This window comes from Clupea harengus, chromosome 19, assembly GCF_900700415.2.
Source record: "Clupea harengus chromosome 19, Ch_v2.0.2, whole genome shotgun sequence".
Lineage (NCBI taxonomy): Eukaryota > Metazoa > Chordata > Actinopteri > Clupeiformes > Clupeidae > Clupea > Clupea harengus.
The window spans coordinates 18,354,354-18,370,568 of NC_045170.1; the positions used below are offsets into that span (position 1 = coordinate 18,354,354).

The 16,215-nt window shown below is 43.0% G+C and overlaps 3 protein-coding genes across 5 annotated transcripts in view; 2 read left to right on the forward strand and 1 right to left on the reverse strand.

Moving 5' to 3' along the window:
* The window catches only part of iffo1a (intermediate filament family orphan 1a), a 9,728-nt gene extending 7,639 nt beyond the window's left edge, over positions 1 to 2,089 (forward strand). The window contains exon 9 of the mRNA XM_031586344.2: positions 1 to 2,089. This exon is cut by the window's left edge and continues 308 nt beyond it. The gene's annotated coding sequence lies outside the window, so the exon portion shown is untranslated.
* Positions 2,090 to 3,128: 1,039 nt separating this feature from the next.
* On the forward strand, positions 3,129 to 10,761 carry vamp1a (vesicle associated membrane protein 1a). Its single transcript, XM_031586349.2, has 5 exons — positions 3,129 to 3,659; positions 4,777 to 4,888; positions 5,382 to 5,540; positions 8,036 to 8,087; positions 9,055 to 10,761. Coding segments are annotated over exons 1-5 (342 nt in total). The 5' UTR covers positions 3,129 to 3,657; the 3' UTR covers positions 9,072 to 10,761.
* si:ch211-288g17.3 (fibrous sheath CABYR-binding protein) lies at positions 10,340 to 15,348 on the reverse strand. Of its 3 annotated transcripts, none has more exons than XM_031586347.2 (3): positions 15,226 to 15,348; positions 13,116 to 14,051; positions 10,340 to 12,914 (listed from the first exon to the last, which is right to left on the reverse strand). In XM_031586347.2, the coding sequence occupies exons 2-3, from the start codon at positions 14,004 to 14,006 to the stop codon at positions 12,405 to 12,407; spliced, it is 1,401 nt and encodes a 466-aa protein (XP_031442207.1). In that variant the 5' UTR covers positions 14,007 to 14,051; positions 15,226 to 15,348; the 3' UTR covers positions 10,340 to 12,404. The 3 variants fall into 3 exon arrangements, with proteins under 3 accessions (XP_031442207.1, XP_031442208.1, XP_031442206.1); XM_031586348.2 differs by lacking the exon at positions 15,226 to 15,348 and adding an exon at positions 15,081 to 15,100; XM_031586346.2 differs by lacking the exon at positions 15,226 to 15,348 and adding an exon at positions 14,646 to 15,063.
* Positions 15,349 to 16,215: the final 867 nt, after the last annotated feature.

A 16,215-nucleotide genomic window follows, 5' to 3' on the forward strand; every position in this document is an offset into this window, starting at 1 on the left:
AAAAGAAAAAAGAAATCTGATTCCATGACACAATGGCACTTTTGAAGACATAAAACATAGGGGCTATTTGTACTAAAAAATACATACCAGTACAAGTCAAATAAAAAAAATGTTCATGGGAACAAAATAAGAGCTTTTAATCAAAACTTCAGTGATGCTTTTTTTGCATTTTAACTTAATTTTAGTGTCCTGAAGTGAAACAAACAGCAAGACAAATAACTATAAATCAAAAAGCACTTACATTCATTACTTCTTTACTTAGTTAGTTGGTTGCGCAATACAATCACTAATAGAAGAGGCAGTGGTGACCTCTCTTACATCCCAGCTCTGGCTCCACTGAGGGATCGGCATCACGGGGGACCTATGGGTCAAACTGTGACCCGCAGATTTATTATACAAGAAATGAAATCTTCAAAAATCCTTAGTCAAAGCCATGCTCCAAAAGATATTCTAAACAAGAACACAAACCTGTCACTAGTCTAGGGTTTCATATGTCTTTAATCTTCTCATGTGAGGAAACTCCATTGAAGAAGCCTTACTGAATGAGAACATATTACATTCCCTCATCGGAAGATTCCCTTTCTTACCAGGGCAAGACCCACTGCAAGTTATGTAAATAATAAGAAGGCACTGTCCTCAGAAGTCATACCTCACCTCAGTCTTTAGTAATATAGTACAGATACATCAGTAAAGACCACTGCAAAAATTCTTGTAACTGGTCAACTATCGGCAGATACCGTATCTTTAGTTCCCATCAACCTTTCTAAACAAAGTCCAAGGAATGGCAGCCTGATGTCAAATGTACAGTTTAAGCTTTGTTGTCATCAGATGTAATTCGACACTTCGGTGTAGGGTTTCATTAAATCTTTAAACAAAGTCTTTATTTACCTTACTCAAAAACATGTCATGGAAAATAGGTTTTCTGTTTTTTCAAAATATCTTGGCTTAAGTTGCTTTTTTTTTTAAGCATTAGAAGCACACACACAGAGAGTTTATATCCTGATCTTCAGCATATATTGGGATTCTGAATGACTAAAATTGATTCTGCTATTGAGCCCAGTTATAGTGTCAGCCTATTTAGCTTTAATTTATCAGTATAGCTATTGTAAAATCCTACATAGACCAACATTCAGCGTTTATGACCAGTGTTATCGCCTCCGGTGCAAGTGAGGTTTTTAGTTTTTAAAAGCCTGTTATTATATATTTGATTTTATCTTTTAAACAGCCTTGAATCATTATTTTTTTTTCAGATACTGTAAGTTTATGTCGCCTCTGCGAGGAGCTCTTTGAAGGAGTATGTACATAGGCAGAGATAAACAACTCTGCATCATTTAGCTGATAACAAAGACAAATATTTTTGCGCAAATTAGTGTCGAGAGATGGCGAGAAAAATAAATACTTAAAATGCTTAAAACAAAAGATAGGCATTTGGATGAGCGAGAAAAAAAAGATGTGCCTCAGTATTGCTCAGTAAGACTGCAGTTAAGACAGATACAGAAAAAAAATGAAAGCTTTGTCAGAATTATGACTAATGATTAAGATTTCATCATGCTACCATAACCAACCACACGGCTACCACTACCCATCCTTTCATAATGTACAGTAATGCAGTCTTTAAACCACTCTCTCAAAATATTTAACTGTAAATGACAATATAGAAATAACTTATATTTAACTCAGAAAGGAAACATTAAATTACAGTGAAGTGAAAAGGAAAAAGAAGAGAAGCGGTTATATGTGTTAAGTCTAAGACTGAAGCTAATATTGAATGTCTGCCAAATACGCTGTACTGGAACATATCAACTAGACCGGTACAACTTGACCTGTCTTTAAGTGTGGGTGCTGAAGACATGAGCCTTACTTTTCAATCCCTCAAGGATTCGTTGAGTAAAGACTGGGTTGTGTTCGTGAACGAAAGCAATGCAGAACAAAGACCTGTTATTGAGTGAAGACAACACTATGTAGTTGGACACAGATGTGAAGGGAAAGCTTTCCTTCGACATAGTGTAACATCTGTGAGATTGAATAGCCCCTGTTGATTGCTTGTTTCTGTTCTGTGTTGAGAATAAATGATTTTACCGAAACATTCCCCCTGTGTGCTGTCTTTCATGGGATCTATTTGAATAGGAATGATGTCACTGGATCCACTTGATCTATAATCAATGAAATCTAGTCCTGAACAGACCTGATTTTCTCCCAAGATCTAAGCTTACTTCATCGTCATCTGTCATAGTAAGGAGTGATCTCTTTCTAGCTCTAATGATTTCGTTCTCTTTATTGTTCTCTCTAGATAGATAGATAAACATTTGATATCTGTTAACATCTTTCTCAATGATAAGCCGAGGAGGAGACCAGAGCAGTGATAAGCTTATGGGCCTCCTTGTCCTCAGAGAGGCTGCATGGCATTGTAAGCCATGGTTCTATCCAGAGCACTGAGCTGAATGTATTTGTGTGTCTCCTGTCTCTCCCAGGCAATGAGCCTGAGCAGTGTACCCTTGTTTCCTTTCACTTCCCAGCACAGAGCTGGGCTGTCTGTCTCTCCCTTCCAGAAGCTGTCCTGAGCTGACTGTCTCTCTGCAGAGCCGCGATGGTCTCTGCTGGCAGACAGTTCTTAGTGCTGATCAAAGCACAGACCACGCCAGCGGGCTATTTACTGGACTGATGAATAATTGGAATGATGGGGGGGCAGGGGAGGTTGGAACTGTTTGAAATTCAATTCCAAACTCGTGTGGAATTTAGTTGATGTGATGGATATTTCCGACATACATGCCATTTGGGCGATGTATGTTACATGTATGTAACATTTCGTCTCCAAACATTAATCAATTCAAGAATCGCGTTATAACTTGAAATTCCATCGTGTAATAACACGAATCGACGTGAAATAAGTCGTTGCGGTGATTTTAAGTCGTTTCTCGCCTCTTTTGGGATGTGGAGCAAAGCACACGCACGCACCGACAGAATGAGCAGACTCAACACTTCAGCACCGCAGTGCCTCTGTCCCGTACACGACTAGCGAAGGAAGAGAACCGCACTAGCGCAAAACAAGGGGTCGAGCGGGAGGGGAGGTGCGTGTGCATGAGAGAGAGAGAGCGAGAGAGAGAGAGATTTGAAAATGACTTTCGCGCACTCACTCATGAGTCAAGTGGGTGTAATAAATCCCCTGGACATTCTGGCCGCTAGGTTGGGCATGTTCTCTTCGCCGGATCTACGTAACCATTACTTTTTCATTTAGGCTACGCAGCCTTTGCAGGTACATCTAAAATCTGCGGATGAAGTCAGTGCATCGTGACTTTTGTCTCAGAAATTCAGAATCTGATTTTTTCCTCAGCGCTTCGTTTCATCTGAGGGATTTTCCTCAACCAAATCAGACGAAAGGGTTTTTCTCCTACGCAGCTTTTTTGTGATGACATTCTGTGCTAGAATTAGTGCATTTTAACAGTCATATTCTTCAGTATAACATTGGCATAAATACATCCTGCGGAAGAAGTTTGACATCAGAGAGGGACAACCACATATTTCCCTGGGATAATACTCTTCGAGCGACCTCTCTATCTCTCTCTCTTTCTCTCTCTCTCTCCCTCTGTCCCTCCCTCCCTCCCTGCCTCTCTCACGCTCTTTACTGGCGATTCAGACTATTAAGCAGTTGCCACCGAGATGTGAGTATGCGGATTTTTCCCGTTTTAATGCTGTCTATCTGGTATTATAGTTTATCGTGAAAACTGGATAACTGATCGCTTACGTAATTGTTGAGGGGTTAGGACGTTTGTTTTAATGATGGTCATTTTGTTGTTTATGCGGTTTTACCTCTACGGAGCAAACACTGCATAGCAGATAATTCTGTGTACCTGCGTGTATGCGGTCGTATAGGCTACATTGGTCTCAAAGTAACTGTAAATAATCTCACCCATAAATAGCAAATGGATGAATGGCTAGTCTGTGGGTGTTATCTAATCATCTCTAGTGAGATGCGCTACCGATTTTGTTCTTTTAGCTTATATTTAGGGATGTCTACTATTCTTTTACGCATCACTTTTCCGGGTAAAACGTCAGGATTGAATGTTGTGCTGGTAATCCTAAACGACATTATAACAAATTACGGACAGATATAATGTTTTCTTATTTTAAAATAAACGTTACTGTTTGAGAACACTTTGATTTATATATGTTTCAGTTGATGCCTATGTAAAATGTTATTACGTAAAAAGATTCCATAATCAGTTTTCTATAACTCAAAAAATCATAGTCAATCTGCCTGTATGGCATCATCCCCTTTGGTGAGTTGAGGAGGCCGCTGTCAGTTAGAGCTGTAATCTACGTCACAGAGGGTTGTCTGAGTCAGACGATCCATCAGACCTCTGTCTGCCAAAGGATCTTAAGGGTTAAGAGAAAGTGCCAAGAACTCTGCAAATGCTGACGAGCTTCATATAATGCAATCTAGTGTCATCTGTATTATTTCAGAGAGAATAATTCAACAAATAAAAGACTGTGATGGAAAAGTTTGACAGGATGATGTTGTGTCTTGAGATTTCTAGTTAGTTCTGGCACATTCGCTTTGCACAGGCCAAAAGGCAAAGGGGGTGTATGTGTGTGAAAGTGTGGAAGACAAAAAGAGAGGTACTGTGCTTGCGCAAGACTCGGATTATCCATTTTTAAAGCAATTTCTGCTGATGACAGCCAGGGAGGTCAGTTCAACTATTTTGAGTTTGGACCCAGATCCAGACTCTAAACCCCCCATTACCCCCTTGCCCCCTTCCCCCCAATTACCCCTTTCAGGTCAGCCCCAGATGCCGGTACCGGAGCCCCAGGGGCTGAGGGAGAGGCGGGAGGCCCCCCCAACCTCACCAGCAACCGCAGGCTGCAACAGACGCAGGCCCAAGTGGATGAGGTACACATCTAGAAATCAATCACACATAACAAAACATGTTGTATAGAGAAGTAAAACAATTAGGGCCAGGCATTCATTCTGTCCTTCATACACGTTCCCTGGTGGAATGATTCAGTAACAATACAGTCCTTTTAAGACTGATTAAAAAATGTCATAAACTGTTTGAGAGCATATAGACAGAAGGATATGAATGTGTATATAAATATATTCAAATATACATATAGTTTGACCTTGGTAATTTGTCTGTCTTGCTAACATATGTCGCATTACTGCCCCCTCAACCCTCACTCACACACACACACATACACATACACATACACACACACACACACACACACACACACACTCACACACACACACACACACACACACACACACACACACACACACACACACAAACACACACACACACACACACACACACACACCACACATACACACACACACACACACACACACACACACACACACACACACATACACCCAAATATAGGTGGTGGACATTATGCGTGTGAATGTGGATAAAGTGCTGGAAAGAGATCAGAAGCTGTCGGAGTTGGACGACCGGGCCGACGCGCTGCAGGCAGGAGCCTCACAGTTCGAGAGCAGCGCCGCCAAGCTGAAGAACAAGTACTGGTGGAAGAATATGAAGGTGTGTCCTCAACAGAAGCCTGTATTAAATTGAGAGAGTAAGAGAGAATGAAGAAACAAAACGAGAACAGAGGTGTACGGGTGCTCTATTAGTGTTGTCTGTGTGTGTGTGTGTTGAGAAAGAGAGAGAGAGGGAAAGGGTGTGTTAGTGTGTGTGTGTGTATGATGTGTGTGTGTGTGTGTGTGTGTGTGTGTGTGTGTGTGTGTGTGTGTGTGTGTGCGTGTGTGCGTGCGTGCGTGCGTGCGTGCGTGCGTGCGTGCGTGCGTGCGTGCATGCGTGCGTGTGTGTGTGCGTGCACCGGACAGAGATTCCCTGGAGACGAGGAGTGCCTACACCCACTGTTCTGTATCTGAGTCAGTTGCTCTGTGGGCTGGGAAAGTAGGTGGCTGGAGGAGGGGAAGGGGAAGGGGGATGGGGGGTAGAGCGACCTCACCTGGGGGCTGGCGCATTGTGTGCAAGTGTGGGGATTGTCTCCTTGCAGGCAGCTTAGGCCATACATCAGCACGACAGTAACCAGTCATTATACACGGATTGACCAGAAACCCACACAGGGCAAAGCTTTACTACAACAAAAGGACAAAGCTCTAAATACTGAAGGGCAGGTGTATGCAGGGAGTGAAGGGCTTTGTCTTTGTTTCTCCCTTGCCCGTTTGCTTATGTGGTCTGCACATACGCCTTGTCATTCATTCAAGTGTCATTCCTACAATTGTACGAAGGCAATTACGTTTTGTGTGTGTGTGTGTTTGTGTGTGTGTGTGTGTGTGTGTGTGTGTGTGTGTGTGTGTGTGTGTGTGTGTGTGTGTGTGTGTGTATGTGTGTGAGAGATAGAGGTATGAGAGGGACAGAGAGAATAAAAAAGAGATGCAGAGAGTGAATTATAGCAAAACAAAAGGAGATACAGCTAAAAAAAAGAGAGAGAAGAGAGAGAGAACTCAAGAGAGAACATGGTAGAAAGGGAGAATTACGTCAGAAGATAGCCAAAGGGAAATGTAGTCAGTGTGTGTGACTGTGTGAGAGAGAGAGAGACAGTGGGAAACAGAAAGAGAGAGAGAGCTGCACCACAGAGTACTCGGCCTCCATCTTTGTTTCTGTCTCTGCTGCGGCAGCACTTTACATATTACATTTTCATTCTTCCGTCCGACTGCCTGCCAAAGCTTCACCCCTCCTCCCTTCCAGCCAACCCACCCCCTCCCCCACATCACAGATGGTGGGGGTAGCCCCATCCAATCACAACTCTCCTTTGTCTGTGGGGGAGGAGGTTCAGGAATCCCAATCTGGATTACAGAGGGCCTGGATTAAATCCCAGCTGTGACTCGTGATGTAACTCCTTGCTAATCATACACTCCTCCTTCCGCTCTCTCTCTCTCTCGTTCTGTCTGGTTCTCTCTCAACCATGAAACCCTGTCTTCCTCTCCCTCCTCCCTTGCTGTGGCCCCTCCCACAACCCCCCCCCCCCCTCTAATCTCATTTATCTGGTGTCCCACCCTCATAGTGAAGCCATCATTGTTTTGCTACTTTACGTTTCTTTGAATTACACCACTCAAATCTGTATCACCGCATCCGTTTTTTTTTTTTTTGCTCTCTTTTATGGTAGTTCTTTTGTATTTCTCAACATTTGGATTGTACACCATATCATACAAGACTCTCTCTCTCTCTGTGTGTGTGTGTGTGTGTGTGTGTGTGTGTGTGTGTGTGCGTGTGTGCGTGTTCTTGTTATTTTTCCCACCTTAGAGGTGACATTGAAAGGCCTGTAGTGTGTAATCCCACTTTGCTACCTATGGGTGTGATACAAGGCCACGGAGCAAGGAGCATTAGCGGTCTTCACCAGGGGCGTGTCTCCCAGCTGTCTGTCATTACACTTAACCACACCCCTTCCACTGAGGGTCACAAGCGTGTGCCTGCTGGGATGGCCTGACCTTGTAGATGACTTTCATGTTGTTGCTTGTGCCAGTAATAGTGATTATGATTATTATGTGTAGTAGAGTGTAGTGATACAATTTGTTTCAGAAATGCCCTCCTTTGGTACAGTTCTATGATGGATGCTTTTAAGTGTTTACCTCATACATAGCACACAGTGTGCCGTGTTTAGCCAAACCAAACAAGAGTGCTAGATTGTCAGAAACCCTGAAAAGCGATGACTATAATCTCCTCTACTCAAGACAATCCCGTGCAGCTAAAAGCAGCCATAGATTAGGATGAAGGATAGTAGCAAGGTAATCCTGTTATTTCACTAGATGAGGAAAGGCTAAATAACTGAGAGATCACATGGGAATCGCTGCTCGTTTGGAGGTTAAAAATCACAGAATCAAAATTGAATGTCTCACACTAGCACACCAGCCTACGTATTTCTATGTTATCTTTCTAATGTGCCCTTTTATTTTTTAGGGGTTATTTTCAGAGAAAGCTAAATCAGATGGCTATTTTGGTGTTTCTTTTTTTTTTTTAAACATTACATCATATAAAAACTCACCTACTTCTTCTGTCCTCTCCTACAGATGATGATCATCATGGGCATCATCGGGATCATCCTCATGGGAGTCCTTTTCAGTGAGTAACATCCTTATGGTTTAGAGCTCTGCTAAATGTTAGCCATCAGAATACACAGACTCAGGGTTCAGTGCAAAAAGTCATAATGTTTTGCAGTGAAACTTTAAAGTTTAGGGTAGGTTCGAAGCGCTAATTTCACATAACCTGGTTGGCTTTAAGACAAGAGACAGAGAAAAGACAGGAAAGGGGCATATTCAATTACATTTGATTTGATTTATATGGTGCCAAAACAATTACATTGTCTCAAGGCGCTTTCCAGAGCCCAGGGCCTGAACCTCTGAATGCACACATTTCTGGTACCATCTTATTTAATAAATGAAAACACATTGTGAACCATGCAGAATATGCATTGTATGTTGCCAATTAATCATAGCAGAGTTTGTAAAAAAAATAAGCTCTTCTTTACTCTGAGTGGCCACTTACAATTAGATATACAACCACAGTTTCCTCTTACCTTCTATTGTTTTGACTAGAACTAGACTAAAACACTGTCACAGTCAATAATCTTCTAATATTTACAGTTTAAAGTCATTTGTGGATGAAAATCTTAATTAGAGAGATAAACTTACTGTATTTATAATGTCTCAATTATCATAAGATCTATTATTTCTGTTAATCTATTCTGGCTGTAGAGTCTAAAAACATGTCTTCTTTTGTTGCAAAAGTATGTTAACACATGTCATGGAAGACAATGAGGAAAAACATTGCATCTAATGATCTGGCTACTGACTGTATGTTTTAAAGTGATGACAGACTGGAGGCCAAGACATATAGATCCTTATAAAGAATGAAGTAGGTAAAATGGTGTCAAAACCATTCTGCAACACAGACTGCATAATGCGGAAACTTACTCCAGACCAGCAGGCAAACAACCAAGAGCCACCACAACTTAGGCCAAAGCTCAACTCAGCCTTATTCAATGTAAAGATGGTAAACACTGATTGAATCTATCTCTCTCTCCCTCCAGTGTACTTCTACTACTGAGCTGGTCTCTAGGTGGCTGAACACAAGGTAGACAGCGGATCTGACAGCGGAGCCGAAGCCTTGTGTGACATCCACTCCCCCCTCCTCCTAAGCTCCTCTCCTCTCCTCTCGCCCCTCCCTCCAAACTCTCACCGATGCCTTCTCATCACAACAAGCAGCGCGTGTGGATGCGGTGCCTCCTCCCTCATCTCTTCTCTCTCTCTTGATCTTGGTGTGACTAAAAAATAAATAATAATCCCCTCTTTCCTCTAAATGACTTGTAATGTAGTGCCCAGCCCTACATTTCTTTTACATTTTGTTTTGGTTTCGTCTTGATGGAGGAAGATGATGTAGAGGTTGTTAGAAGAGAATGTCATGTGGATCTCTATGTACAGCTGCAGATTTATAGTTGTCCCCCGTCAGAAGTAAGAGAAGACATGCCATTGGCTCCTGTGTGTGGACCTGGCCCAATCCCATGAGGGAGAGAGAGATAAAGACCATTACCAGGGCAACAGACAGAGCTGGGGAATGAAAGAGCGAGTGAGAAGAGTTGAAATCCAGAATTTTAAAAGGATTTCTTTAGCCAAAGCAAACTCTTTAATGTGTGCAAGTAGAGATGCACAACCAAAATCAATGTAACAGATTAGACACAACTGTTCAATAGTCTTGACGGACTGCAAATTTAAATATTACTAGATACTAGCTTTGCATCCCTCCTCATTTGAAAGACAGAGAAGATAAAGACTAGGCTGAGAAAGATAAGGGGCTGGGTGGGGAAATAGTCACTTACTTAATTCTGTCTTTAGGCAAGAGTGACACCTCCTGGGACATGAATTAAGCAAACTATCAACTATGTACTATTCTTAATCCACATCATGTTAGCTGTTAGATTGTCTCATTGAATGAACAATGTTTTGAATAGACACTCCAAAAAAAGAATTGAGGAATTGAAAGGGGATCCCTAGTGTATATTTTGTGGCTACTGTTTCCAGGAATACCCCTGCCAGTCATCAAGATGGGCATTGGTTACTGATAGCATTTTGTTGTTTTGACCTTTAGGAAAAGTAGCATTCTAGCTTTAGGTGTCTGTGTGTTCAATTTTTAATGTACAGTGTACAGGGCAAAGATAGGTTTGGATGTCGGGCAAAACAACGTGTGCCTTAGAGAGTTTCGCCTGAGATGAACGTGTTCCAGACCTAACCAATCAGTCTTAAGTGGCAGACAATGTGTCCCCTCTCCCGTCTTTTGCTTTGTATTGCATTTGTAGGAGTGGCACCTGACCTGTGTGGGTATTTGTGTGTGTGTGTGTGTGTCTGTGTGTCTGTATAACACCCCTGAAGCTTGCGAAGCGACTCTCTATCGCACACATTCCTTTTGCCCTGCTTTACTTTCCACACCGAAAAAATCCACAACTTATGCAAATATTATCATTCGGTTAACCTTCGGATGTTATCTGCAAATATGTTTTTGTGAATAAAATGCATGTTCAATGAAGTCAAATAAAAAATTACAAAAAATACAAAATGTCATGAGAACATGCTCCAGTTATATGAATATTGCACTCAGCAGGTTGTCACCATGCAATGTACGAGTGAAAAGCCAATAAGAACATATCAGTTGAGCTTGAAAGATTCTTCAGAGAAAGCTGCTAAATTGTGGTTCTTTAAAAGCATGTCTGTTTGCATATCATACTAATAAAGTGATAACCATGTCCGTGTGTGACTTTGTTGTCTGGTGAGATCTCCTTTCCAGATCTATACGCAACATTGTTACTCTGAATAAGAACCAATGATCTATGTGACACCTTTACATTCTAGTGTATGAAACACAATATGCAAAGTTTGCACCCAAAAATTGTTTCACAGATTGTGAGCAGATGGGTTTTCTTTGGGATCTGATAAGGATGGAAACAGGTGTAACCCAGAATATATAGGGTAAACATTTGTACTAAATGTGTAACCCAGAATATATAGGGTAAACATTTGTACTAAATGTACAAATGTTTACCCTATATATTCTGGGTTACACCTCTTAAAAACATCAATGTGTGCAAGTAATGTAAGATATATGCACATGTTACCAGCATTAACAGTTTTACGCCTCTCTTAGACAAAAAACACAAACCTTTGTGTTCAACACTGAAAGAATAGACTTTATTTAGTTGAAGGGACAAGAACACTGAATACATCTACACAATGTTTTTATTTATAGAAAGGAAACATGCTAGCAAAAATAAATGAAAAAAAAATTATAAACAAATTCATACAGGTGAGAACATTTTAGCTGATAAATGTAATTTATCTACAAAACCCTAACCCTACTTGAAACAGTAAACACTGCCCCAATCTACCTCTACTGAGAAAACTAAAGTAAAAGAAATTCCAATGAAATTAAGTATTCAATCAAGTCCCAAACCTCTAGTTTGACCAACTAAATCACAAGCCATTAAAATTCTCAACTTTCGTGACCGCCATTTCCACGATTTATGATGAGATGATGCTTTGCTACCATAAAAGTCAAATGCTGCAAATACAGGCCTAAAATGAAATACTGTTTTAAAAACAAACAAACAATCAATCAATCAATCAATCAATCAAACAAACAAACAAACAAACAAACAAAGCACACAGGCCAACATAACAGACAGCACTTGTTTTCATGTGAAAGGATCCACCCAAACAACGCAACAACAAACCACAGTAGCCCTGTGAGCAGCTTTTGGTGACAAAAAAATGCGAAATGCTTCTGGACTTACAATGACATAAGCAATTGTCAATGTCAACTCGTATCCAATAGATCTCAAAATTGTATAGAAGCAATTCAGTTTTTTTCACAACAATAATCATTGACTACCTTTATCAACACGGTGACTGCTGAACCGCTCAATCTAATCTGGGAAACCACGGCTCTCTGAGCATGGATGACATGTTACAGCCAAGACAGACAGCAGGTGATCACCAGACAACAGACACACAGCAATCAGTGATCTAACCTCACTTCTATTTTAGTAAATGGGCAAGAAATACAGCAAGCAGCCATCAGGTGGCAATCGCACATGGCTAAAACCAGCTTCATCTCTACTTTTAACATAATGTGTCTAAACATCTTGATGACATTATATAAGTTTGGTCTAAGTGTCAATACAAAGCAACATCGGTCACAAGTAGCGTGGCGTCACCAAGCATATACTCTTGAAAAACAATGTTTATAATCTCTAACTGCCTGCTGACAGATGCAGCAGCCTTTTACGGACATTTGGAAAGGATAAACAAGCATGACATAATACTCATTAAAAAAATAAAAGGTTGGCAAAGTCAACTCCTCTAGGCCTCTTTTTCTTTTAACCCTGGCAGCTCATACTGCTCTCAACCTCCTCGACGAGCCACCCCGCTTAGCAACGGGGGTTTTCTTCCCACTGGAGCTGCCTTTGCCGACTGCCTTCTCCTCAACAGCTGCGGCATCACCCTCATCTCCACCCATAAGTTCATCCTCATCCTCCACAGGAGCCAGGATGCGGTCATGCCCCTCCTCCAGAGAGGCTGGTTGTGTGTTCCCATTGGCTGCTGATGCTGCCTGTATGCTCTCCTCGTGCGGCTGCTCCTGCGGTTGCTGCTCCTCCTGCGGTTGCTGCTCCTCCTGCGGCTGCTCCTCCTGCGGCTGCTCCTCCTGCGGCTGCTCCTCCTGCGGCTGCTCCTCTTGCGGCTGCTCCTCCTGCGGCTGCTCTGCTTTTTCACTACTGGAGGGGAGGTCAGTTGGTTTGACTTTTGAGGGTCGACCCCTCTTGCGTGGTGGGCCGTCGTAGAGCAGTTTAGGCTGCTCCTCCTGCGGCTGCTCCTCTTGCGGCTGCTTCTCCTGCGGCTGCTCCTCTTGCGGCTGCTTCTCCTGCGGCTGCTCCTCCAGCGGCTGCTCCTCCTGCGGCTGCTCTGCTTTTTCACTACTGGAGGGGAGGTCAGTTGGTTTGACTTTTGAGGGTCGACCCCTCTTGCGTGGTGGGCCGTCGTAGAGCAGTTTAGGCTGCTCCTCCTGCGGCTGCTCCTCTTGCGGCTGCTTCTCCTGCGGCTGCTCCTCCTGCGGCTGCTCTGCTTTTTCACTACTGGAGGGGAGGTCAGTTGGTTTGACTTTTGAGGGTCGACCCCTCTTGCGTGGTGGGCCGTCGTAGAGCGGTTTAGGTTCTGGAATCGTTGCCTTCCAATGCCTTTTCTTCTTGCCTAGAGAGCCCCTCGGCCGGCCCCTTTTCTTCGGCGTAGCGCCATTCTCCATTTCCAGCTTCTTCTTGGCGACAGCAGAGCCAGAGCTCCGGGGTCGGCCTCTCTTTCTCGGGGGGCTGTCTGCTTCTTCCTCCAGGGACCTTTTCCGGGGCCTGCCCCTCTTTCGTGGGGGTCCGTCAACAGCTGCGGCCTGGTCCTTCCCTGAACCCGGTGGTCTCCCCCTCTTTCGGACCGGGCTAAATGTGAGGCGCCTGGTTTTGTTTGTTGAACTGGGAGGTCGCCCTCTACCTCTTTTGACGGGAGGCCTGTTAGTTGGGGGATTACCCAGCTTGGAGGTGCTACGACTGGAGACAGAGTCATACTTGGGAGGGCTGCCCCTTTTCCGCGGCCCTTGAGGGGTGGGGGGCACTAGCGGGTAGATGCGTGGACGCCCCAGCGGCTTCCACAGTCTGCGCCTCCTGGGCTTCAATTGCTGCATCGTCCTCCTCTCCGCCTCCTCCTCTGCCGACAGTTGGGTCTTTCTCGGCCGACCCCTCAGCCTCTTCTTGGGCCGTCCCCGTTTGCGCAACTGCTCCTTGGGCGCAGTGGCAGAGAAGGACTCGACAACCTTGGGGACCCGGGTGAGTTTCCTCTGAAACATATTTAACTTATTTTTGACAGAGCCCTTAGGTCGACCCCTGCCACGTTTGACTGGCGGGGGGATGCCATTAGGAATACCCTCCCCAGAGTCACTGGGCTCTGCCGTCATCTCCTTTTGGAAAAGTCAGATGACAAGTTGAGACAATGTGGCTCTCTGCAGAAGAAAATGGATAAGGTTACACTCATCCTCTTACATGTCATAGCATACTAAAAGAAAATGTCGGTCTTAGTGCCTGGTTATTGCAACTAAATGTATCTTGCCAATCGGAAGTCGTAACAATCTTACTCAAACAAGTAAGGTAAAGGTAAGGTACATTGAAGGTAAAATTATCTACAGCAAGTAGATAATAAGTAAGTAATAAGGTTATAAGAACTGCAATCTTGCAAGTGTTTTCATATGTACCCATCAGCGAGGTTATGACTCTGAAGTCATCCACGCCCCCTTTCTAACCTTTGCAACCCAGCAACACGACGGTTCCTAGCTGGCTAAGCTAACAAAAATAATGCTGTTCATGATGGACAGCTAAGACAGTAGCTAACACGTTGCTGAATGCACATGTTATACATTAATCATACATCATATATTAAGTTAGAAAGAAATAATAACGACGTTCACGTGTCCCTTAATTTGCTAGTTACCTAACATGGGGGGGACCAGCTAACATTAGCTGTTCATCTAGCTGATACTCCGCTACTTAGGTAGCTACACAAGTATGTTGGCACAACTTGTATGAACCTCCAGAAATACCTGTGGGAATCCAGATTCAAATAATGGTTGTTTTCTTGTACACGGCTTCTTGCGTAATGTGGCAGAAAGCGTGCGGTTCACAAACAAAGGCACGGTAGCTTTCCAATATTTGAATTGCGACGACGGGCTCTTCTACTTCTTCATGGCACGTAGAATTAGTACTTCCGGGTCATTCAGTTTAAGACCGCAACATGTGCAGGAGTTCCGTTCTGCTAGCGACTATCGTTGCTCACTGAACGCTGCTATGTGCAGGCTGTAGTGAAAACAGAATTTTGCTAGCAGCAGAATTCAGTGCATCAGTGCTGTTATCATAACCCACTGTATAAACTGCACAAAACGAAGACACAGCCAACGTTAGCCAACATAACTGACTTTAGGATGAACAACCATATCACTAGAACAACACTCCGCATGCCAGAAATAACTAAGGCCTACCTAATCAGCTGAGTCGATGAAATAGCTTTAAAATGGTCATTGTGTAGAAGCTTCTGTTGGGCAGGTAACGTACACTACATGCGTACAAACACACAAATCTAATCTCATTAGATTAGCATTTAGTGTGCTTATAGATTGTACTTACCTATTGTGAACTTGAACCAGGCCTACTGGCTGTGTGGGAAAGGATGACCAACCCAACAATTTCACTTTCCACATAATTGGAAATTAGCCCCGAAGCTCTAGCCTGAGGTCCATTTTTTATCACCATTATTGACTGACACACAATGATACACCAGCAGGGGTCATAAGTAGGCAGTGTGCTACTTCAGTGATGAAATACAAAAGGGACCAGAGAGATTTGAAATATACACTTTGTGTGGTATTATTGACATACAATAGGGATGTTTAACCTCAATAACTGTCAAGATTGATCTACTACTGATCTACTATTCTGTTAAAGTCAGCAACCTTATCGTTCCCCCTAAAGACTTGTAGTTGTCACTTCATAGCCTATGTTATGGGTTTGTAACCTTATCATTCCCCCTAACGTCTTGTAGTAGTCACTTAATACCTTATGTTATGGGTTTGTAACCTTATAATTCCCCCTAAAGGCTTGTAGTAGTCACTTAATAGCTTATATTATGTGTTTGTCAGATTGAGGAAATGTAGTCCTGAGACCATATTTGCAGACCATATTTGCAATATGAAAGTACCGTACTGAAGTGTTCATGGGTATTAAGAAGTTTATCGGGTCTCTAACATACAGGGGATAGAGATGTAGTCCTACTGTGAGAGACAAAGAAAAAGGTAAGTGAAAAGTTGACAGGCCAGTGAAATCAATACAATTTGTATGACTTTGTTTCTTTAAAAAGACTGCTCTCAACTTCCAAATAATAGGGATCATGGGGGGGATTGAAAAGTATTTGTTTTGTAAACAATTGTTATCTAGGGATTAGGATTACTTGGCACGGATGCAATTAGTCTCTAAACAACTGTATGGTTGTGGTCAATGGCTTTTTGTACGTGTGTGTGTGTGTGTGTGTGTGTGTGTGTGTGTGTGTGTGTGTGTGTGTGTGTGTGTGTGTCTGCACGAAGCACTGGGGGCTGTCCTTCAGCCCTTTCTGCTGCTGCC